Source organism: Vulpes vulpes, chromosome 1, assembly GCF_048418805.1.
Source record: "Vulpes vulpes isolate BD-2025 chromosome 1, VulVul3, whole genome shotgun sequence".
NCBI lineage: Eukaryota > Metazoa > Chordata > Mammalia > Carnivora > Canidae > Vulpes > Vulpes vulpes.
This window is the reverse complement of record NC_132780.1, coordinates 12,678,103-12,702,380: the sequence shown is the minus strand read 5'-3', so window position 1 is coordinate 12,702,380 and position 24,278 is coordinate 12,678,103. Positions and strand designations below refer to the sequence as shown.

Sequence of the window (24,278 nt, the reverse complement as noted above, 5' to 3'; positions counted from 1 at the left end):
TGAAGGCGGTGCTAAACTGCTGTGCCACCCGAGCTGCCCCATGTGGATCATTTTCAAGGAAAAACTTAAAGAATCAACAAACTATTTTAGTATGAGAATTTGGCCAGTTTGCCTGTTAGAAGGCCAACCACCAAATATTTGTGTGAGCATCCAACTCTTGGTTTTGACTCAGGTCATGGTCTCAGGGTGCTGGGAGCCCCATGTCTGCTTGTCCCTCTCCCTCTGCTCTTACCCCCACCCACACTCTCTGTCTCTCAAATAAATAATTTAAAAAAAAACTGAGAGTTACCAGTGTACATGCAGTTGGTATTTTTCTAGTTTGCTAACTCCTTATTTTTATTATAATTTCTAGCTGATTACTGCTACTAGACATTGTTGGTTAAAGACCTGCAACTATTGGGGCACCTGGCTGGCTCAGACAGAAGAATATGTGACTCTTGATCTTGGGTCTGAGCCCCACCCTGGGAGAGCTTACTTAAAAATATTTTTTTTTAAAAAAGATCTCCAACTATCTTTGTATTTTTAATAATAGATAAAATTCCGTTCACACAAATATTTGGTGGTTGGCCTTCTAACAGGCAAACTGGCCAAATTCTCATACTAAAATAGTTTTAGCTTTTAATCTTTTTTTTTTCTTTTTTAGATTTTATTTATTCATTTGGCAGAGAGAGAGAAGAAGCAGGAGGAGCGGCAGGCAGAGGAAGGGGGAGAAGCAAATTCCCCACTGAGCAGGAAGCCTGATGAGGGGCTCGATCCCAGGACCCCGGGATCCTGATCTCAGCCGAAGGCAGACACTTAAATGACTGGGCCACGGAGGCACCCCAGATTTTAATCTTGAGCCTGGAACTCCCTTCTATCTATTTGACCTTTCCCCCCAGGATGTCTTAGAGGTTTCAACAACCTGAGGAGGCTCAGCCGGAATTCTCAACTTTCTTCCCCAGTCTGCAATTGTGGTTCGTGTTACTGCCCTCAAACCTAAGCTTTGCCCTTGACTTTCCATCACCCTAGTCCAGGTTACCATCTGACAATGGCAGTTCCTTTTTCACGGGGCTTCCTGCTTCCATCTTTGCTCCCCTATAGTTCATTCTCCACTCAAAATAACATCTAAAATACTTACTATATAGCCTTCAAGGAATCTGGTCCCTTAATTGCTCTGCCTTATTTCTTTCCATTCTCCCCTTTGCTCCCTGTGCTCCAGATACATGGGCCTTCTTAAAACTCACCTACTGGGACACCTGGGTGGCTCAGCAGTTGAGCACCTGCCTTTGACCCAGGGCCTGATTCCAGGGTCCCTGGAACGAGTCCCACATCCCCCTGTGGGGAGCCTGCTTCTCTGTCTGCCTGTGTCTCTGCCCCTCTCTCTCTGTGTCTCTCATGAATAAATAAATAAAATCTTAAAAAAAAAAAAAAAAACTCACCTAGCAATTACCTATCAGCCTTTGCATAACCAGCCTTTGCATAAGCTGCTTCGCCACCTTGAAAACTCTCCCTCCCTTCACCTAGCCAATTCCCAATCATCGGTCCATTCTCTTCTTTTATGTATATATGTATGTATTTAAGTAGGCTTGAACTCACAACCCCAAGATCAAGAGTTACATGCTCTACTGACTGAGTCAGCCACGTGTCCCTTTAGGTCTCTTCTTAAACGCTACTTTGACAGAGAAACCTCTCCTGTCCTCAGTGGAAATGATGTATAAAGGACAAGAATGTCCTTTATATAATACTTACCAAGTATACATGATTATTAGTTCAGTGATTTGTAAACTTTTGGTCTCAGGACCCCTTATGCTCTTAAAAATTATTGAGGACTCCAAAGAGTTGGGCTTTTTTTTCTTGCAAAGAGGTTTTTTTTAATGTGGATTATATCTATCAATATTTACTGCATTATAAATTAAAACTAATTTTTAAAAATTTATTTTTTTTAACTTTTATTTATTTATGATAGTCACACACACATACAGAGAGAGGCAGAGACACAGGCAGAGGGAGAAGCAGGCTCCATGCACCGGGAGCCCAACGTGGGATTCGATCCCGGGAATCCAGGATCACGCCCTGGGCCAAAGGCAGGCGCTAAACCGCTGCACCACCCAGGGATCCCAAAAATTAATTTATTTATTCATGAGAGAGGCAGAGACAGGCAGAGGGAGAAGCAGGCCCCCTGTGGGGAGCCTAATGTGGGACCCGATCCCAGGATCCCAGGATCACAACCTGAGCTGAAGGCAGACGCTCAATCACTGAGCCACCCAGGCACCCAAAACTGAGAAATTTTAAAAACATTTGATTCTTTAAAAAAAAAAAAACAATTTCAGGCAGCCCGGGTGGCTCAGCGGCTTAGCACCACCTTCAGCCCAGGGCCTGATCCTGGAGACCCTGGATCAAGTCCCACGTCAGGCTCCCTGCATGGAGCCTGCTTCTCCCTCTGCCTGTCTTTGCCTCTCTCTCTCTCTCTCTGTGTGTCTTTCATGAATAAATAAATAAAATCTTTAAAAAAATTTCATGTTAAAATAAAATCATATATTTTTTGATTAAAAATAACCATATATCCCCAAACCAGAAAACATTTAATGAGAAGAGGGGCATCATTTTATAATTTTTGCAGATCACTTTAATGTCTGGCTCGCCGGCAGATAGTTATGTGTTGTCCTCACACCTGCTTCTGTGTCTAGTGTATTGTGGTATTATACAGGCTGCACCTTGCACACGAGACAGTGAACGTGAAAAAGGCAAGTAAGTGTTTTTATATTATTATAAACATTTTAACCTCTTGAATTCCTTGAAAGAGTACTGGGGAATGGGCCAGGGTTCCATGGACTGCACTTTGAGCATCATTCATTAGCTTCGGGTTTGACAGAGCCCAGAGACAGTATCTGGGAAACTGAACATCTTTGGGGACCAGGGGCCTTGTTCAAGAGACAGCTTTGACTACAAGCAAGATGAGCTTATATTCTTTGAGCTGAAGATACTGTCTGAGCTCAGATATTCTCTGAGCTGTGGTTTCTTCATCTCTAACGTGGGGATAGTAATCATTAAAATAGTAAAAGCACCTCTCCCTGCTAAGGTTATAGTGAGACCCGGGGGAGATGACTCTCCGACTCACGCCTGGCTTGTAGCATATAATAAACACTTGCTATTATAATTTGGGGAACGTCATTTTATTTTATTGCTAACATTTTTTATTCATGTAGTTAATTTCTCCAGAGGCCTGTCTTGTGCTGGGCAGTGCTAGGGACGTAGTGATGACTGAGACGGGCCTGGCCCTGCCTTTGTGGTGCTCCAAGTCCTGTGGGTCACAGAGTTGTCATTTGGGAGGGACTGCCTTTAGCACTGGGTCCCTGAGGGACACAAGTTCTTATAAATGGGGAAATAGGGAAGGGCATGCTAGGCAGTGGGAAGAGCATGCAAGGAGCCCTGGAGAGATGGACAGCTCTGGTCTGGTGATTGGCCAGGTTATTGTTTCTCTGTCCACAAGATGATTTGGTCCTGTCGCTGGTGGGAAATAGGTGTGTGTGTGTGTGTGTGTGCATATTCTAGTTCCTAAATCTTCCTTCCTTCCCAACCTTTTTTTTAAAATATAAAGTTAGTTCCTGGAAGGGCACCTGGCTGGCTCCGTGACTGGTAGAGCAGGTGACTCTGGATCGCAGGGTTATGGGCTCAAGCCCCGAGTCAGGTGTAGCACTTATGTGAAAGAAAAGAAAGAAAGAAAGAAGAAAGAAAGAAAGAAAGAAAGAAAGAAAGAAAGAAGAAAGAAAGAAAAAGAAAGAGAGAAAGAAAGAAAGAGAAAGAAAGAAAAAGAAAGAAAGAAAGAAAGAAAGAAAGAAAGACAAAAGAGAGAAAAGAGAAAAAAGAAAAAGAAAGGAAGGAAAGAAAGGAAAGGAAGGAAGGAAAAGAAAGAGAAAAGAAAGAAAAGAAAGGAAAGAGGAAGGAAGGAAAGAAAGGAAGGAAGAAAGAAAGGAAAGAGAAAGAAAAGGAAAGAAAGAAAGAAAGAAGAAAAGAAGAAAAGAAAAGAAAAGAAAGAAAGAAAGAAAGAAAGAAAGAAAGAAAGAAAGAAAGAAAGAAGAAAGAAAGAAAGAAAGAAAGAAAGAAAGAAAGAAAGAAAAAGTTCCTCGATTCTGGGCCCTTCGGCGGAAGTCCCACCTCTGATCTAACCTCAGTCTCTCGCGCTGCAGATCCTCGCTTCTGCTGCATATCCGTCCCCAGCGACGGGTGGAGACTTGGGACGGCCGGACAGAAGAGGTGCCCGGGATGGCGCGGGGTCGGGGCCGGGCGCCTCCACTGTCCCCCCATCCGGGGGCCGCCGCTCGGGGCCGGGTGAGTCAGTCCCCGGCGGCTCCCGCGTCATGCAGGCCGCTCGGCTCCGCGCTATTTCGGGCTCCGGGCGCTATAAATAGAGGCTCTCGGAGCCGAGCCGCCCCCCTCCGCTCCGGCCCCCCTGCGTCCCCAGCCCCGCCGCGATCGCCGGGCCGCGCGTCACTGCGGCTAAGTTTAGAGGCGGGTGGGAACGCCGGCCTGGTCACTGCGCCCCTCGGCCGCACCCCGCTTCCAGGCCTTCGGATGGCGCCTCCGTGCCCCCCGCCCAGGGTTCCTCCGCGGAATCGGGGCGGGGTCCCCGTAGTCTCCATCCCCACTCCAGTGCCTCGGAGGCGCCCAGGAACCTCGACGTTAGGGTTAGGGGACGCTGTGGGAGTGGAGCTGGGGCCGGATTCTCGGGGAGTCCCCCCGGGGAACTCGAATTGCAGTTGGAATTTGAACTTGGAGCGTTTGGAAGGAGGACGACGCGGAGTCGGAGTGAGGACAGGTGGAACGTTCCAACTCGCACCTCTGGGAGCCGGGAAGCTTCCAATCCAGGATCTGAAAGTTCTATTGGGGAATCGAGGAGAAATCAAAATGGGGGGGGGGCGCACCTGGGTGGCTCAGGGCATGATCCCGGGGTCCTGGCATCGAGTCCCACATGAGGCCCCCCACAGAGCGTGCTTCTCCCTCTGCCTCTGTCTCTACCCCTCTCTCAATGTGTCTCATGAATAAATATAAAATAAAATAAAATAAATAAAATAAAATAAAATAAAATAAAATAAGGAAAATCAAAACTTGGAAATGATGTAGAACCGAGGGCAACGTGTCCCGGCGGCAACTACCGCTGACAGGCTCCCCACTACGTTAACCGCAGGTGGCAGGGCCTTCGCTGCACTTCCTGCCACGAAGAAACGAGAGGGAGGTAGTGAAGGGGCTCCCTGCGCAGGGTCCTCTGTGTGTTGGGGGGTGCTTTGGGGGAATCCTAGCGGAGCAGCTCCCCGCGCCTCGGCACCCCAAATCCTCTTGTGGGGCGCCATCGCCCCCTGGCGGAAAAGGCTCGAGTTGCAGGTTTGTTTGGCAATTCCATTCTCCAAAGGGAGAAACTAAGCCCACTCAGGTTGGCCTCCTAGAATAAACTCTCTTGCCCTTGGATTCAGGAACACATTGGCATGGTCCTTCTCTGTGTCACTGGGGCCTCAGTTCCCTCGCATGTCAAGTGACCTATGAATGCCTAAGGGGAAGATTATTGTGAGGCTAACTTAGCTCAGAGTAAGTGCTCTATTTTGATGGTACTCTACGTGGGGGTAATATTTTTATTATTTATAGAGCTCCTCATCCTGTGACAGTGTGACCTTCCCTCCTGCATCACCTGCTTCAGGACACCGTGCTTTATCTTCTTCATAGCACATGTGGCCCGCTGAAACTCTCTTATTTGTATGCTGCTTTTTCTTTTTTCTAAAAGATGTTATTTGAGGGGCACCTGGGTGGCTCAGTGGTTGAGCATCTGCTTTAAGCTCAGGTCGTAATCCCGGGGTCCTGAGATGGAGTTCTGCATTGGGCTCCCCACAGGGAGCCTGCCTCTCCTCTGTCTATGTTTCTGCCTCCCTCCCTATGTCTCTCATAAATAAATAAATAAATAAATAAATAAATAAATAAATAAAATCTTTAAAAAATTATTTATTGGGACGCCTGGGTGGCTCAGTGGTGGAGCATCTGTCTTTGACTCAGGTCGTGGTCCCGGGGTCCTGGGATCGAGTCCTGTATCGGGTTCCCTGCATGGAGCCTGCTTCTCCCTCTACCTTTGTCTCTGCCTCTCTTGCTCTCTCCCTGTCTCTCATGAATAAATAAATAAAATCTTAAAAAAAATTATTTAGTTGAGAGAGAGAGAGAGCTCACAAGCAGGGGAAGCAGCAGGCAGAGGGAGAGGGAGAAGCTGACTCCTCACTGAGCAGGGAACCAGATGCAGAACCTGATCTCAGGACTCTGAGCTCATGACCTGAGCTGAAGGCAGACACTTAATGAACTGAGCCACCCAGGTGCCCTTGTGTGCTTCTTTCTCATGGTGTGTCTTCTCCATGAGACCACCAGCTCCACAGGGCAGGGACTTAAGCTGATTTGGTCACAGCTATGTCCCCAGTGCCTGGCACATAGTAGGTGCTCCATATATAGTTATTTAAGGAATGAGTGAACCATCCATCTCAATACAGTTCTCTGTGGTCCTACTGAGTCCTCAGCAGTTACAGATGGGGAAACTGAGGCTCCCAGCAGTGCAGTTGCTTGCTGTAGCACTCGGCCTCTGTTCTCTGTTCATTCACACAATACATAGTTTGGTAGCCTATTCTGGTTGCCAAGCGCATAGGGGTGGAGGGTGGGGAGTGGGAGGTGGGGGGGAAAGGGGGACAGCGTAAGAAGGCCCACTGTGATACAACAGTGGCCCAAATAGCTCCAGCCCCTGCTGGCCAGGACTTGGTTATGGTTATTTATTTATTTATTCATTTAATATTTTATTAATTTATTCATAAGAGACACACACACACACACAGAGGCAGAGACATAGGCAGAGGGAGAAGCAGGCTCCCCGCGGGGAGCCCCATGTGGGACTCGATCCCAGGACTCCGGGATCACGACCTGAGCCAAGGGCAGAAGCTCAACCACTGAGCCACCCAAGTGCCCTGCCCATCTTATTTATTTTTAAAGTTTATTTCATTTATTTATTTTTTATTTATTTTTTTAAAACAATTTTTATTTATTTATGATAGTCACACAGAGAGAGAGAGAGAGAGGCAGAGACACAGGCAGAGGGAGAAGCAGGCTCCATGCACCGGGAGCCCGATGTGGGATTCGATTCCGGGTCTCCAGGATCGCGCCCTGGGCCAAAGGCAGGCGCCAAACCGCTGCGCCACCCAGGGATCCCCTATTTCATTTATTTTTAAGTAACTTCTGCACCCAACATGGGGTTCAAACTCACCACCCCAAGATCAAGAGTCACACACTCTACCAATTGCCTCTCCCAGGTGCCCCAAGAAGATTCCAATTGTGAGGATGAAATGAAGGCATTTTGAGATGAGCAAGACTCAGAACATGATTAGCCAGGATGCTTTCTGAAAGAGTTAGAAGTGAATAGACTCTGTAGCAAGTAGTCAAATGAATCTAGAAGGAAGAAGTTCATAAAAAGTAACAGAATTGTGGGTTAACTCCTGTCCTCCAAAAAAGATACGTTGGAGTCCTAACCATGGTACTTCAAATTGTGACCTTATTTGGAAATAAGGTCTTTACAGAGATAATCAAATTAAAATGAGGTCATTAGCATGGGCCCCAATCCAATATGACTGCTGTCTTTATGAAACAGGGGAGTTTAGACACAGAGATAGACACACACAGAGAAAAGACCACCACACAGGGAGAAGGTGGTCATCTATAAGCCAAGAAACTCCTGACACTACCAGCAGCTAAGAGAGGGGCCCGCAACAGATCCAACCCTTGTGCATTCGGAGGGAACACAGGCCTGTCAACACCTTGGCTTTGGACCTCTAGCCTCTAGAACCATGAAACAATTCATTTCTGGGACCTAAGTCACCCAGTTTTGGGTACTTTGTTTTAAAGATTTTCTTTATTCATGAGAGACACAGAGAGAGGCAGAGACATAGTAGAGGGAAAAGCAGGCTCCCTGCAAGAAGCCCCATGTGGGACTTGATCCCAGCATCCTGGGATCAGGACCTGAGCCAAAGGCAGACACTCAACCAATGAGCCACTCAGGCGTCCCTGGGTACTTTGTTATACCTCTCCTAGAAGACTAGTACAAAAATGTATTTATGAATCAGTTGTGCAAATAAAAATTATTTACAAAAAACTTTTAATAGAAGGCTCATAACAAAAGCTGGAATCATTGGAGAGATAAAGGCAATCCATATATTCATGTATATGAAAAAGATGTTAGGGTGCCTGGGTGGCTCAATCGGTTAAGTGTCGGCTTTCAGCTCAGCTCATGACCAGGGTCCTGGGATCGAGTCCTGCATTAGGCTCCCTGCTAGGTGGAGAGCCTGCTTCTCCCTCTCCCTCTGCTGTTCCCCCTGCTTGTGCTCTCTCTCTCTCTGTATGTCAAATAAATAAATAAAGTCTTAAAAAAAGATATCAAACTTCTTTTAATTAACCCATCAATTCATTGAAACTCCAATATCAATCTCAGTAGGATTCTTTATGGAAGTGGAAAAACAGCTGCTAAAATCCATCTAGAAGAGAAAAGGTTGGAAGAATGGTAAAGGCAGATTTGAAACTGAACAGAGAGGAGACTTGCCTGCTGTGATCACAAAACATATCCAAATAAAATCTTTGAACAGGGCAACATGAAAAAAAAAAAAAAAAAAACAGTGTAGCATGGAGGCAAGGAACAGATATAGAGATTAATAAAACTTAATAGAGGGGCCCCTGGGTGTCTCAGTGGTTGAGCGTCTGCCTTTGGCTCAGCTCATGGTCCTGGGTTCCTGGGATGGAATCAGACAGGGAGCCTGCTTCTCCCTGTGCCCATGTCCCTGCTTCTTTCTCTGGGTCTTTCATGAATAAATAAATAAAATCTAAAAAAACAAAACCAAAAACCCCACTTTAATAGAAATGTCAGAAATAGATGCCTGTATATGAGAATTTGGTTCATCAAAACTAGGGAAAAGATTGATTTTTAAAATAAATGGTTTGAGGACAATTGGCTACATTCATCATAAATTCCTGCCATAGTGCAGTTTCAAAAATAAGTCTTGTATAGATTAAAGACAAACAAAATCCAGAGTCGGAAAGTACTAAAAGTAATTACAGGATATATTTATGACCTTGGGGTACTGCAGGTCTCAAACAATACACCAAAAGCCAAAGTCAGGATGAACAGACTGATAAGTGGTGTGAATAAACACTAAGAATTTCTCTGTGACATAAATAGTTAAAGTACAAAGTACAAACTAGGAGGGAACACTGGAAATACACACAACTAAGAATTAGAATCGGAATCCGTAAAGTATCCCTACAAATAAATACTAACAAACAACAACAACAACAAAAAAAAAAAAAAAAAAGAAAAGAAAAGAAAAAGAAAAAAAAAAGGCATACAACTCCATTTAAAAAACTGGGCAAAGGATATGAGCAAGCCATCCACAGAAGACAAACTACCTAAGACCAATAAACTAAAAAAAAAAGATGTTCTCTCTCCTTAGTAACCAGAGAGCCGCAAGTTAGAACAGTGTGATTCTGTTCTTTCAGGAAATGACTAATACTAACTCATCGACCAGGTCTCTGCTCAGATGTCCCTTCCTCCAGGAAGCCCTTCCCTACCCTGGGGCTGGGCTGGGCGGCCTCTCCCCTCTCCCCGGCCATCGTGGGGTCTCCCATTCCAGCCGTGCCCTCTCCGGGTGGTCACTGTTGGGGAACCAGTCTGTCTCTCCCACTGGACCACTGGACGGGGACCGCTCCAGGAGCACAGGAGGGCGCTATGGTTGTCAATCAACGGTCACTGCTGAGTCGCCAGCACTGCCCCGCACAGGGCGGGGAACAGAGGCGGCGCAGGGGGAATGCGTGTGGAATGCAAGAATGAATGAATGCGGACGCCGAGGCCAAGCCAATGGCAGGGCTGGGATGCCAACCCAAGCCTGGGCTTAGAGGAGGAACCCAATTTGATCTCCTGCCACCCCTCCCACACTCCCCACCCCCACACTGAGTCCTGTCCAGAGGTCGAGCACAAGGAGGTGCTTAATAAGGACATCCAGGGACGCCTGGGTGATTCAGTGGGTGAACGTCTGCCTTGGGCTCAGGTCTTGATCCCAGGGTCCTGGGTTCGAGTCCCGCTTCAAACTCCCCGCAGGGAGCCTGCTTCTCTCTGCCTATGTCTTTGCCTCTCTCTGGCTCTCATGAGTAAATTAAAGAAAAATCTTAAAAAAAAAAAAAAAAAAAAAAAAAAAAAAAAAAAAAAGAGCATCCAAATGGAACTTCTTGACAACCAGAGACGACCAGGGGGTAGGTCCGCGGCTCTCTCCCACCCAAACCGCCGCAGTCCTCCAGGACCATAGAGAGCGGCGCGGGGACCGCCCCTCTCGAAGCTCTACCCGTCGGGGGAACGCGGAGGGCGGGATCGAGGGCTAGAGAGGCCGGAAGTGCGGCGAGCCCGGGGACGCGCTGGCCGCGTCGGCGGTGGGTCGCCTCGCTGTCTCTCCGGTCTTCCGCTCCCGGCTCGGGGGCAAGGAGGTGAGTCCTCCCGGCGCTCCGACGGCGGGGCTGGGTCGTGAGGGGCGGACGGGCGGGGGGCGGGAGGGGAGGCGACTGGCACCCGCAGAAGCCAATCAGTCGTCGCAGTGTCTGAGAGATGGACGAGATGGGGCGAGGGGAGGGTATCAGGTGCGAGCCCGGAGGCGGGGCGGAGGGGACGGAGGCTGGACTTGGGCAAACCCCAGGCGGGCAACAGTGAGGGCGGGGTGGATAGGACGTGGGGTGCTTGAGGGGCGGCGCTAATGAAGAGTCTGGACGGTAAGGGGCGGGGCGCGCTGGAGGTGGCGGCTCCTTGTGGGCGGGGCCTTGACAAATCTGGGGCACCGGCTCTTTGCAACTTGATGCTCTGTGGAGCCCTGGGGTTTTGAGGGCGGGATGGCAGTGAGTGGGGGTTCCTGCGGGGAGGATGGGAAGGCAGACTCTGGTGTCTCACTCGCTCCCGCCGCCATGTCTTCATCTTCAGGCCCCAGAAGAACCCCGGGATGGACGGAGACGCAGTGCGGCCCCCCGCCGAGCCACCCACGAGGAAGAAATTCTTCATACCACTGGGCGAGGATGAGGCCCCTCCTGTAGGGGTAGGACAAGGAGATGGGGAGAACGCTGGGAGGTAGGGGGTGATTGAGAAGAAGGGTCCGGTCCGGTGGCCGCCGTGTGGGTTAGGAAATGTGGCCTGGGTCACCTTGGGAAAACACCTTTGCTCTCCGCAAGTCTGTTTCCCTGTCTGTCACATGTCATGGTGATTCCAAGAGGGGGCTCCGGCAAGCAGCCTGTGGCCTTGGCATGTGTTTTCTGTGGCCAGCACCCTGCCTTGCAAAGCATGAATTTATTGCTGACATTGGAGAATTGGAAGGCTTTGCAATTAAAAAAAAAAAAAGTCTGCCTTTTGACATCTTTTGGTAAATTGAAGAATCTGACCACACTGTGATCGCATTCCCACAGGAAAACAATCGGCTGGTGTTGAGTACTGGCTGCTCCCTATGGGCTAGGAAGGACAACAGAGTGGGCTAAAGATATAGGGTATGATGGAAGAGAGGGACTGCTTCTCTGAGGAGGTGACATCTTGGCAGTGAGGTGAAAGAGCGAGCTATGTGAGGACATCTAGAGGCAGAGGGGGCAGCCAGTGCAAAGGCCCAGGGTCAGAGAGAGCCTGACAATGTTGAGGGCAAGCAAGAAGGGCAACGGGCCTGGAAGAGAGAAAGCAAAAGGAAAGAGGTAGGAGGTGAGACCCCTGAGGCAAGGGGGCAGGGACTCTTTTAGAGTTTTGTGGGCTACAGTGACAGCTTTGGCTTTTGCTCTGAGATGGGAGCCGCCAAGGTTCTGAACAGAGGGATGTGAAATGACAGTGAACAGACTGTGGGGAGTAAGGGTGTAGGCAGGGAGATGGTGAGGAGGTGACTATGGTGGTCCGAGGGAGAGAAGATGGTGGCCAGGACCAGTGCAGAGGCTGGGGAGTGGGGAGAAGTGGCTCAGACTTAGATTTTGACACTCCCCTCCCCTGCACAGGTCAAGCCCTTATTCAAATCCACCCGGAGCCTGCCCACTGTGGAGACCTCGGTTCAGGCAGCCCCTCAGACCTATGCAGAGTATGCCATCTCGGGACCTCCAGGACTGGCTGGAGCTCCACACCCCACTGGGCCAGAACCCCTGACAGGAGAGACCCCCAATCAGGCCTCCAAACCAGGGGCGAAATCCAACAGCATCATTGTGAGCCCCCGCCAGGTGAGGAGGGGATGGAGAAGTGGGGCTTTGAGCTTTCTGGTTGGGAATAGGGGCTCTGGGGGGGGGCATTCTGGAGGACCGTGGAAGGAAGTCTGAACTATGGCTGTTGTGCTCTGAGCTGTGCCCCTCTTGCATTCATCCATTCAAGTATCCTGTGTACCTTGAGATTGCCCCATATTCTATTATTTTGTTATAACAAAAATACCATAGACTGGTAGTTTATTTTATTATTTATTTATTTTTTAAAAATATTTTATTTATTTATTCATGAGAGGCACAGAGAGAGAGGGGCAGGGACACAGGCAGAAGGAGAAGCAGGCTCCCTGCGGGGGGCCTCATGTGGGACTCGATGCCTGGACCCCAGGATCATGACCTGAGTTGAAGGCAGATGTTCAACCACTGAGCCACCCAGGCGCCCACATAGATTGGATAGTTTAAACAGCATATATTTATTTCTCATGGTTCTGGAGCCTAGGAAGTCCAGGATCAAGGCACTGGCAGATTCAGTGTCCAGAAAGGACCCACCTCCTGGTTCATAGACTGCTGAACCTTCATAGAAGAACTATTCGTAGTTCTCACTGTGTCCTCACACGGCAGAAGGGGTGAAGGAGCTCTCTGGGTTCCCTTTTATGAGGGCACTAATCCCATTAATGGGGGCTCCACCCTCATGACCTAATTGCCTCTCTTTCACCACCTAATACCATTACATTGGGGATTAGGATTTCAACATGTGAATTTTGGGGGCACACGAATGTTTAGCCTGTAACATCCTGTCTTGTCTTTTTGGGGGATGTGACCATGTTAGTGCAGCTAAAATTCCTGTCCCTGGGTTTGTTTATTCATTCAAAAACTATTTCTTGAGCACAGGTTTGAATTCAAATCCTGCTCTGGCATGCAGTAGCTGTGTGATCTTGAGCAAGTGACTTAACTTATCTGTGCCTTTATTTATTTATTTTAAAGATTTTATTTATTTATTCATGAGAGACAGAGAGAGAGAGAGAGGCAGAGACACAGGCAGAGGGAGAAGCAGGCTCTATGCAGGGAGCCTGATGTGGGGCTCGATCCCGGGTCTCCAGGATCACGCCCTGGGCAGAAGGCGGCGCTAAACCGCTGAGCCACTGGGGCTGCCCTATCTGTGCCTTTATTATTACTATTTTTAAAGATTTCATTTATTTATTCATGAGAGACACATAGAGATGCAGAGAATAGGCACAGGGAGAAGCAGGCTCCCCATGGGGAGCCCGATGTGGGATTCGACCCCAGGACTCCAGGATCACGCCCTGAGCTGAAGGCAGACGCCCAACCACTGAGCCACCCAGGGGTCCCTCATCTGTGCCTTTATTTTTTTTTTTATTTTTATTTTTTTATTGAAAGTAGTTTATTTATTTTTTTATGATAGTCACACACACAGAGAGAGAGGCAGAGACATAGGCAGAGGGAGAAGCAGGCTCCATGCACTGGGAGCCCGATGTGGGATTCGATCCCGGGTCTCCAGGATCACACCCTGGGCCAAAGGCAGGCGCCAAACCGCTGCACTACCCAGGGATTCCTCATCTGTGCCTTTAAAACAAGGACCAGTGCAGAGGCTGGGGAGTGGGGAGAAGCGGTTTTGTTCACTTATAGTCTGCAAATATGTTCAAAAGTTGTCCGGTGCTGTTCTAGGCTCTGGGGATAGAGCAATTGGAAAGGCAGCAGGTGAGGTCTCTGCCATTGGTGGAGCTGCCATTCCGGAGAAAAGCAACTACTCACAGAGATAATAGTAGGACTCAAGAATGTGAAAAGAAGCTCAATATTATCAGCTACCAGTGAAATGCAAATCAAGATCACAATGAGATGCCAGTTTACACCCTCTAGGTTGGCTGTAATCAAAAGGCCAAAGGACGATCTCAAGGCTGTGGAGGAATTGGAACCCTCATAGGCTGCTGGTGGGAATGTACAGTGGTGAGACACTTTGGAAAACAGTCTGGCAGTTCCTCAAACATTTAATATAGAGTTACCTGGGTGCCTGGCTGGCTCAGTCAATGGACCATGCAACTCTTGATCTTAGGGCTGTAGGTTCGAGCCCCATGTTAGTTGTAATTACTTTAAAAAATACAATTCTTGGGGATCCCTGGGTGGTTCAGCGGTTTAGCGCCTGCCTTCAGCCCAGGGCGTGATCCTGGCTGGAGTCCCGGGATGGAGTCCCACATCAGGCTCCCTGTATGGAGCCTGCTTCTCCCTCTGCCTGTGTCTCTGCCTCTCTTTCTGTGTGTGTCTCTCATGAATAAATAAATAAAATATTTAAAAAATACAATTCTTTAAAAAGACTTATTTATTTATTTGAGAGAGAGAGAGAGAGAGAGAGAGAGCAAGCATGGAGAGGGGCAGAGGGAGAGGGAGCACCTCAAGCAGGCTCCCCGCTGAGCATGGAGCCCAGCTTGTGGCTTGATCCCAAGACCTGAGATCATGACCTGAGCCAAAACAAAGAGTCAGATCTTTTTTTTTTTTTTTTTTTTAAGATTTATTTATTTATTTATTCATTGAGAGGGAGAGAAGAGAGAGAGAGAGAGACAGGCAGAGACACAGACAGAGGGAGAAGCAGGCTCCATGCAGGGAGCACGACATGGGACTTGATCCCAGGTCTCCAGGATCACAGCCCGGGCTGCAGGCGGTGCTAAACCGCTGCACCACCGGGGCTGCCCAAGAGTCAGATCTTTAACCCACTGAGCCACCCAGGTGCCCCCCAAAGATAAAATTTTAAAAAGTAAAAAATAAACATAAGCGTTGCCGTATGACCCAGCAAGTCTATGTCTAGGTATATGTGCAGGAGAGATGAAAACATACATCCATATAAAATCCTGTGCACAGACTGTCCCAGCAGCTTTGTTCACATTAGCTAAGAAGTGCAAGCAACTCAAATATCTATTGCCTTTCACTCAGCACGAGGTAGCGTGTGCCCATGCTTCCTTCCTTCCCATTGCTGGCCGAGTAGTATTTGTAGTATGCAGGTGCCACTCTGTGGTCTCCATTCAACCACTGATGGGCTAGCCATTGGATTGTTTGTACTTGTTGGTTATTCTAAAGATGCTGGCGTGAACATTTGTGTTTGGGCCTTTTTGTAGACATGGGTTTTGAGTTCTGGGTATTTATGCAGGTGTGGACTTAATGGGTCGTGGGGTGACTTGAGTTTTTGCAGGAGCTCCCAAACCATTTTCTTTTTTTAAATTTTTTTAGGTTTTATGTATTTGTCTGAGAGAGAGAGAACACAAAGGGGGGAGTGGCAGAGAGAGGGAGAAGCAGATTCCCCACTGAGTAGAGAGCCTGAGGCAGAGCTCAACCCCAGGACCCTGGGATCATGACCTGAGCCAAAGGCACACACTTAACTCACTGAGCCACCCAGGTGCCCCTCCCAAACCATCTTCTAGATGCAGCATCATTTTACATTCCTACCAGCAGCTTGTGGAGGTTCCATTTCCGCCAGATGTCCTCGTCTGTCTTTTTAATTTCAGCCATTCTAGTGGGTGTCAAGTGGACAAAGCAATCCTTTAAAAATGAAAATAGGATCCTGTCTCAGGATCCTGGGATTGAGCCCCAGGTCAGGCTCCCTCACTCAGTGGAGAGTCTACTTCTCCCTCTCTCTCTCTCTCTCTTTTTTTTAAGATTTTATTTATTTATTAATGAGAGACACACACACAGACTGAGAGAGAGAGAGAGAGAGAGAGAGACAGAGACACAGGTAGAGGGAGAAGCAGGCTCCACACAGGGAGTCCGACGTGGGACTCGATCCTGGGTCTCCAGGATCATATCCTAGGCTGAAGGCGGTGCTAAACTGCTGAGCCACCCAGGCTGCCCATACTTCTCCCTCTCCCTCTGCCCCCCACTCATGGCTCCTCTTTCTCTCTCTCAAATAAATAAAACTTAAAAAAAAATTTATTTACTTATTCATGAGAGACACAGAGAGAGACAGATACCTAGGCAGAGGGAGAAGCAGGCTCCTTGCAGGGAGTCTGATTCAGGACTTGATCCTAGGACCCTAGGATCACAACCTGAGCCAAAGGCTGCCACTCAACCACTGAATCACCCAGGAGCCCTAAATAAAATATTTTAGAAAATAAAATAAAATGAAATAAAACAGGATTCTGCTCCTCCTTTCTTCAAGGCCCTTTTCTGGCTCCCAAGTGCCTCACTTCAGGCACCTGACTGGCCCCATGGCCTGTGGGACTTCGGCAGACCCTGCTCACCCCAGCTGCTCTGCCCCACCCACACCCTACCTCACATAATAATTACTCACTCACCCGTGACGTGATTTTCTTTACTGTCGTGTCCCCTGCAAGGCAGGGATCTTTGTATCTTGGTCCCTGCCATGTCCACAGCACCACGACACCCAGTGGGCACTCAATAAATACTGATGGGATGGATTAGAGCCTGGCTTGCTCAGAGAATTTTGGTCTTGGGCTATGTTTATTTTTTATTTTATTTTTTTAAAAGATTTTATTTATTTATGAGAGAGAGAGAGAGAGAGAGATACAGAGATACAGGCAGAGGGAGAAGCAGGCTCAATGCAGGGAGCCTGATGTGGACTTGATCCCGGAACTCCAGGATCACGCCCTGGGCTGAAGACAGGCGCTAAACCCATAGGCCACCCAGGGATCCCCTTGAGCTATGTTTAGAGTGGAGTGAGAGGCAGGAGACTGCTCAGCTGCAGGGCCTACCTGACCTGTGTTTAGGGGTCGCAGGGCACATGGGGATTCCGTAGGACACTGGGAACCACAGCAGGGTTGAGAGCAGGCAAAGGGCAGGTTTGTGCTTTAGGAAGATCCTTATGGCTACTGTCTAGAGGCCAGGGGCAGGGGCTGTGGCAGTGGATGGGGAGGCATTGATGGGGATGCTTAGGAGTTAGATGTTCCTCCTGGAGAAGGAGGGGGAGACGGATGTGTCCATGGCCAGGGTGTGGGGTCTCTGGATGGTGGGGCTGTCCCTGAAGTGGGGCCAGGAGGAGAAGTGTGATGGCTGATGCTGAAGGCACTCGGTATGCAACAAGGCAGGCATCCTGGAGGAAGTTCCCGTAACCCCAGGACACACACATGGGGCGAGGGGAGAGGGCTGAGCTGGAGAGGGAGACTCAGGGACCCTTTAGTTAAGGCCCAGGGCCAGGGGGAGGAGCCTAGATCAGAGCCAGAGCACCAAGGACATTTCAGGCTGAGGAGGTGGGCTTTGCAGGGAGGCACCCTGGGATGGCAGTGATCCCAGGGCCATCGTGGTTAATCGCCTCAGCTCTTCCTCCCTCCCCAGAGGGGCAACCCTGTGCTGAAGTTTGTGCGGAACGTGCCCTGGGAATTTGGTGACGTGCTTCCCGACTATGTGCTGGGCCAGAGCACCTGTGCCCTGTTCCTCAGGTGAGCTCTGAGGGGCTGCCCCACCTTCCAGGACAGCCTGGGAGTGCATGCTTCTATATTTTGGACTATTCAGTGGGAGACCTTTGGGTGTGGCCCTGTCGGCTCTAGGCCTAGGTGGGACCTAGTATGGGAGGAAGGGGTCTTAGTCTGGAGGTGCCCAGAGCAATGAGAGGTGCAGGCCCAGACTCCAGGTCTGAGGGAGGAGGGACTGGGGGCCTGGACTCCTGGGTCTGAGGGAGGAGGGGGCTGGAGGCCTGGACTCCCAGGTCTGAGGGAGGAGGGGCTGGGGACCTGGGCTCCTCAATCTGGGGGAGGATAGGTTGGGGACCTGGGATACTCAGTCTAAGGGAGGAGAGGGTCGGGTCCCCCTGTCCTAGGCATCCAGGACAAGTTGATGAGAGCCAAGATTCCTGTAACCTCTATCCCAGTTAAGCATGCTCCTCCATTCCCTGGGGCTCCTCTCCAGACAGAGCTGGGGGGAAGTGAAACTTCTTTTTTTTTGTTTGTTTTTTTGGAAGTGAAACTTCTAAGTTTCTATCTTCCCTGCAAGGTATGAGAGCTGGCAGCTCCTGGGAAGAGATGTCCCTGAGTTCCCTGGGTGGAGAAGCCACCCCATCCCCTCCCTGCCAGTGGCCTTTGAGGTCAGAGCAGATATTCCCTAGGATGGCCTGCCTCCCAAGACCCAGTGTCCCCCGCCCATACTCTCTAGGGTCTAGTCTGTCCTCTATGTAAAGCTCAGGTCTCTTCCCTTCTGCAGTGAAGAGGGGTTCCTCCCTCCAAGGAGCCAGAGCCAGAGCCAGGCAGCCCTGACTGCCAATCCCCCGTACCCTTTCCTTGATGGGTGACCGGGGCAAGTCACTTCTCTGAGCCCCAGGTCCCTATGTTGCCGGCGCCCTCTGCATCCAGTGAGAGTGAAGAAGGGTTCTCGGGGTCTCGGGGAGACCAAGACCTCCCAACTCCTCCCTGTCTTCCATTCCCCAGCCTCCGCTACCACAATCTTCACCCGGACTACATCCACCAGCGGCTGCAGAGCCTGGGGAAGAGTTTTGCGCTGCGGGTCCTGCTGGTCCAGGTGGACGTGGTAAGCAGCAGTTGTTTCCCCACCAGCCTCATTGGCCCCATCTGTGAAATGGGGCACATTGGCCCTCCCAGCAGCCAAGTAGACTGTTGAATCCTGAGGGAAAGTACAAGGTGAAACCTTAGTGAGGAACCATTTCTCACATCTGAGATGGACACCCTGTGTTGGTAAAGGGGTAGAAGGGTAAAATTTTCTGGCTCCTCCTTCTCCGTCCCACTTCAGCTGATCCCAGTCCTCTGCCACCTAAATGTTTATTGAACCTGTGTCATCCTCTCTGTCCACACAGCCTGGCCTGCCTGGGCCCCTGCTCCAGCCTCTCTCCTTGTCTCCTGGCCTCCAGCCTCAACTCCTCCCATCCTTACAGCAGCCAGAGGGTTTCCCTAAAGCACAGATCTGATGTCCAGATCCCTCCATGGCTCCCCAGTGCCCTCTGTGGTTCGTGAGGCCCTGTGTGACCCCCTCGCTTTCCACTCTCTACGTTCATTTCTAAGCTTCCGTGTGGTTACCCCTTCACATTCTCTATCACCTGCTGTGTGAATTGCAACTCCTCAAGCCCTCTATCCCCTCCCATCCTTTGCACAAGCTGTTCCCTATGTCTGAAATTCTCTTTTTGCTCTCCTTTGCTTCCTTCCCTCTTCCTCATCCTCCTTCAAGTCTCAGTTCAGATGTCCCCTCCTCCAGGAAGCTCTCCCTGATTCTCTAGGCAGCTCAGATGCTCCTGCTCTCCTATCCCAATCCTGGCTCATCACTGTATGGGGACAGTCTTATTCACCAGATCAGACTGTGAGCCCCAGAGGGCAGAGCCTGGACTGTCCCCACGGGTGGGCACCCAGTCAGAGCTTATGGAGTGTCAGTAGAGTGGGAGGCTCTTGGCATCCTAACCTACTGTGTTTTCAAGACTATAATTCCTTGCTTTCGACCAGATTGCTCATTCTGCTTTTCTGTTCTACCCAGAAAGATCCTCAGCAAGCCCTCAAGGAGCTGGCTAAGATGTGCATCCTGGCCGACTGCACCCTGGTCCTTGCCTGGAGGTGAGACCGAGGCTCCCCGCCCAGGTCAGGCTCTATCTGAGCATCATTCCAATGCTTTGCCCACCCCCAGACCTTTTCCTGCCATGAATTTACTGTACGACCCTGGTCTAGGCACTGCCCCTCCCTGGGCCTCAATTTCTTCATCTTTAAAATAGGGTCTTAATATCTTAGAGCGCTGTAGTCGCAAAAGCAGGTGATATAGATCAAATTGCAGGACCATACTAGGCACTTATGAGTTAGACATTAAGTCTGTCTGAATAATTAATTCCACATCTAGGTTTCTAAAGACTATTTAGATTGGCTAATTTCCTTTTTTTTTTTTTTTTTAAGAATTTATTTATTTATTAGAGAGAGAACATGAGTAGGGGGAAGGGCAGAGGGTGAAACAGGTTCCCTACTGAGCAGGGAGCCTGAAGTAGGACTCCATCCCAGGACCCTGGGATCATGACCTGAGCTCAAGGCAGATGCTTAACCACTGAGCCACCCAGGCGTCCCTAGGAAAAGTCTTCTAAAGCAATACCCAAAACCCCAGAGCCATTAAGGAAAAGACTGGCTAATCTGAGAATATTAAATTTTAAAACTTCTGGGTGGTTAGAGATACTGTAAACAAAGTTAAAAGACAAGTGACCAATTATGAAAAACTACTTGTGTGTCAGTGTATATATATATACGTGTGTGTATATGTATCTATATATATGTAAATATATATTTATGTATTTAAAATATATATTTATATATTTTATATAATATATATTTAAAATATATTTATATACTTATTAAATATATATTTATATATAGAGAGACACATATACACAGACAGCATTTCTATTTTATATGTGTATGTATAGATTATATTTATACAGTGTGCAAATACATTTAAATATTAATACTTATATGCATATACTTAAATATAGTTATATATTTATGTATGTAAAAAACTTCCCACAAGTCAATAAGAGCCCAAATAAGAGGTTGCCAAGACACATGAAAAAAAAAATATCAACCTTATAGTTTATCAAGGAAAAAGTAAATATTATTTATTTATTTATTTGTTTTTATTTTTTATTTTTTTTAAAGATTTTTTATGTATTTATTCATAGAAATGCAGAGAGAGAGAGCCAGAGACACAGGCAGAGGGAGAAGCAGGCTCCATGCACAGAGCCTGACATGGGACTCGATCCAGGGTCTTCAGGATCACGCCCTGGGCTGCAGGCAGCGCTAAAGCGCTGCGCCACCGGGGCTTCCCTTATTTATTTATTTAAAAAATTTTTTTAAGGATTTTATTTATTTGAGAAAGAGCACAAGTGGGGTGGAGCAGAGGGAGAAGGAAGAAGGAGCAGACTCTCTACTTAGCGGGGAGCCTGAAATGGGGCTCAATCCCAGGACCCCAGGATCATGACCTGAGCCACCCAGGCACCCCCAAAAAAGTATGTTTTAAAAAATGAGGTGTCCAGGGATGCCTGGGTGGCTCAGCAGTTGAATGTTTGCCTTTGGCTCAGGGAGTGATACTGGATTCCCGGGATGGAGTCCTACATTGGGCTCCTTGCATGGAGCCTGCTTTTCCTCCCTCTGTCTATGTCTCTGCCTCTCTCTGTGTCTCTCATGAATAAAAAAATAAAATCTTAAAAAAAAAATGAGGTGTCCATTTTTCACCCTTAAATTTGGTGAAAACTTCTCAGATGGTTAGTGTGAAACGGGCACCTGCATGTTTGGTTGGTGGGAGACTTGATTGGCTATTAAAACAAAATAGACATCCGTCTTCAACGCAGACCAGGATTAGCTACACCAGGATTAGCTCTGCTTGTGTGCAGATGTGCATCCACGATGACGTGGGCCATCTCTGCAGCATTGGCGGGTGAAAGCCAGAGTGATAGAATCAAACAGCATCATATTTTTATATATAGACAGAAGGAGGGAAAAGGAGCTGCGTTTATGAACAGACATGTATGTGGATCCACTAGAAAGGGTTAGAGTCACCAGGCCCTGGACAGTGTTGACCTCTGGGGAGGGTGTGAGGAGTCGGCAGTGATAGGAAGGGGACTTTCTCTCTCTCTCTTTTTTTAAGATTTTATTTATTTATTCATGAGAGACACACAGAGAGAGAGGGAGAGACATAGGTGGAGGGAGAAGCAGGCTCCCTGCTGGGAGCCGAATGCTGGATTCGATCCCAGGACCTCAGGATTACAACCTGAGCCAAAGGCAGATGCTTAGCCACTGAGCCACCCAGGCGTTCCTCTTGTGTTGCTTTTACTGCTGGTACAAAACATACTTCTGACCACTAGACGTGTTGAGCTTTTTTCCACACCAAGCCGTTCTCTGCAACACCAGCCCGGTGTGCTAGCATCTAATGCAGTTCTGACACTGTCTGCGTGGAGATGGAGTCAGGTCACTCCGGTGAAGGGCTCAGTCCAAGACTGCCCCCACTTCACCAGCCCAGCTTGTACTTCTGACCAGCCCACTTCCAGTGGCCCCCTCCTTGGGTTTAGTTTACTAGAGCAGCTCACAGAACTCGGAAAAACATTTATTGGTTTAGTAAGGGGTATGATAAAAGGTCAGAACAACAAGATGGCAAGAGACATAGGAAGAGAGGTCTAGGAGGGTCCTGAGTGCAGGAGCTCCTGTTCTTGTGGAATGGGGGTATGTGCCCTTCCCCCATGATGATGTGTTTGCCCATCTGGAAACTCTGAACACCCTGATATCAGAATTTTATGGCACGATCAACTGTTAACACCATTTCCAGTCCCTAAATGGGTGGGGCTGGAACCTCCCAGCTTCTAATCGGTTCTGGTGACCAGAGCCAACCTCTGGAACCAGAGCTCCCCCTCCCGGAGCCAACCCCAGAGTCTCCTCACAATAGAACAAAGACACAGGGCACCTAGGTAGCTCCATTGGTTAAGCATTTGCCTTCAGCTCAGGTCGTGATCCTGGGGTCCTGGGATTGAGTCCCATGTTGGGCTCCGTGCTCAGCAGAAAGTCTGCTTCTCCCTCTTCCCCTCCCCTGCCTCATTCTTTATCTCTATCTCTCTCTCTCAAATAAATAAAATCTTAAAAAAAAAAAAAAAAAGAACAAAGACGTTCCTGGTGCTCTTATCACTGAGGAATTTACAAGGGTCTCCAGGAACTCTGTGCTGAGAACCAGGGGCAGAGACCATAGAAATTTCCTCTTACCTCCCAGAAGCCTTTTCAGATTGGCTTCTCTCACTTGGCAATATGCTTTTAAGGTTCCTCCATGCCTTCTCATGCTTTGGTAGCTCACTTTTTATTGCTGAATAATATCCCATTGTCTGGATGCACATTCTTTCCCAACTGTGTAACATTCCATTGTGCAGCTAGGCCGGGTCACAACCTTGAACTCACGATTCTGAGAGATTAAGAGTTGAATACTCAACTGACTGAGCCAGATGGTCACACCAGTGTTAGTTGTATATTAAAACAAAAGTCGAGGGATCCCTGGGTGGCACAGCGGTTTGGCGCCTGCCTTTGGCCCAGGGCGCGATCCTGGAGACCCGGGATCGAATCCCACGTCGGGCTCCCGGTGCATGGAGCCTGCTTCTCCCTCTGCCTGTGTCTCTGCCTCTCTCTCTCTCTCTCTCTGACTATCATGAATAAAAAAATAATAATAATAATAATAATCACAAAAAAAAAAAAAAAAAAAAAAAAGTCGGGATGCCTGAGTGGCTCAGCGGTTTGGCACCTGCCTTTGGCCCAGGGCATGATCCTGGAGTTCCCAGGATCGAGTCCCACATCAGGCTCCCTGCATGGAGCCTGCTTCTCCATCTGCCTGTGTCTCTGCCTCTCTGTCTTTCGTGAATAAATAAATAACATCATAAATAAATAAATGAATAAATAAACAAAAGCAAGCGTAAGCATTACGCTATTTTGTGGGAAGTCACGCCATGTAAAGTTAAGAGCCCAACTTGGTGACTGTGCTATTTCTTCTCCTGGCTAGCTGTGTGATTTTAGGCAAATGAGTCCACCCCACTAGTCTCTGCTTCCCCCTCTGTATAATGGTTTGAAAATAATAAGTGCCTTAAAGGATTGCTCAGAGGAGGAGGGGTTCTGGAAGCTTCTGAACCTAATGAGTTAGAACAGTGCCTGGCATGCAGCTAGGCCCCCACAAGGGGAATGTTTCCTGTGGCTTAACATCCAAATCATGGAATGTTTTGCAACCGTTAAAAGAGGTCAAGCTCCTTCTGCTGACATGGAAAGCCATCTGCTTATATCTCAGAGTGCAAAAACAAAAGCAAATTCTAGAACTGGACACAGTGTGCTAACTTGGGGGGCTCTTGAACAAATTATTAAGAACCATAACAATAATCCTGCTGCAGTAAAAAGCTACAAAGCCCATTTAATGGGGAAAAAAACAATTAGAAAAATGAATGTTTCTTTCAAGAATATAAACCATTGCTTAATCAAAAAACTTTGCTAATGGGGCGCCTGGGTGGCTCCATTGGTTAAGCATCTGCCTTCAGCTCAGGTCATGATCCTGGGGCCCTGAGATCAAGCCCCACATCTGGCTCCCTGCTCAGCTAGAAGCCTGCT

The 24,278-nt window shown here is 48.4% G+C and overlaps 1 protein-coding gene across 10 annotated transcripts in view; it reads left to right on the top strand.

The window, feature by feature from the left end:
* The window catches only part of ERCC1 (ERCC excision repair 1, endonuclease non-catalytic subunit), a 35,763-nt gene that overhangs the window by 7,957 nt on the left and 3,528 nt on the right, over nucleotides 1-24,278 (top strand). For 2 of the 10 annotated variants that reach the window (XR_012000848.1, XM_026013749.2), the window contains exons 1-6: nucleotides 10,616-10,662; nucleotides 10,997-11,108; nucleotides 12,037-12,252; nucleotides 17,524-17,627; nucleotides 18,609-18,708; nucleotides 19,660-19,736. Coding sequence is in view for 6 of the 10 variants with exons in the window: in XM_026013749.2 (XP_025869534.1) it covers nucleotides 10,631-10,662; nucleotides 10,997-11,108; nucleotides 12,037-12,252; nucleotides 17,524-17,627; nucleotides 18,609-18,708; nucleotides 19,660-19,736 (641 nt within the window). In the remaining 4 variants the exon portion in view is untranslated. Of the gene's footprint in view, nucleotides 1-10,391; nucleotides 10,513-10,615; nucleotides 10,663-10,686; nucleotides 10,792-10,996; nucleotides 11,109-12,036; nucleotides 12,253-17,505; nucleotides 17,628-18,608; nucleotides 18,709-19,659; nucleotides 19,737-24,278 lie in introns of those variants that run through there. The other 8 variants (XR_012000847.1, XM_072754928.1, XM_026013750.2 and 5 more) reach the window with 7 other exon arrangements.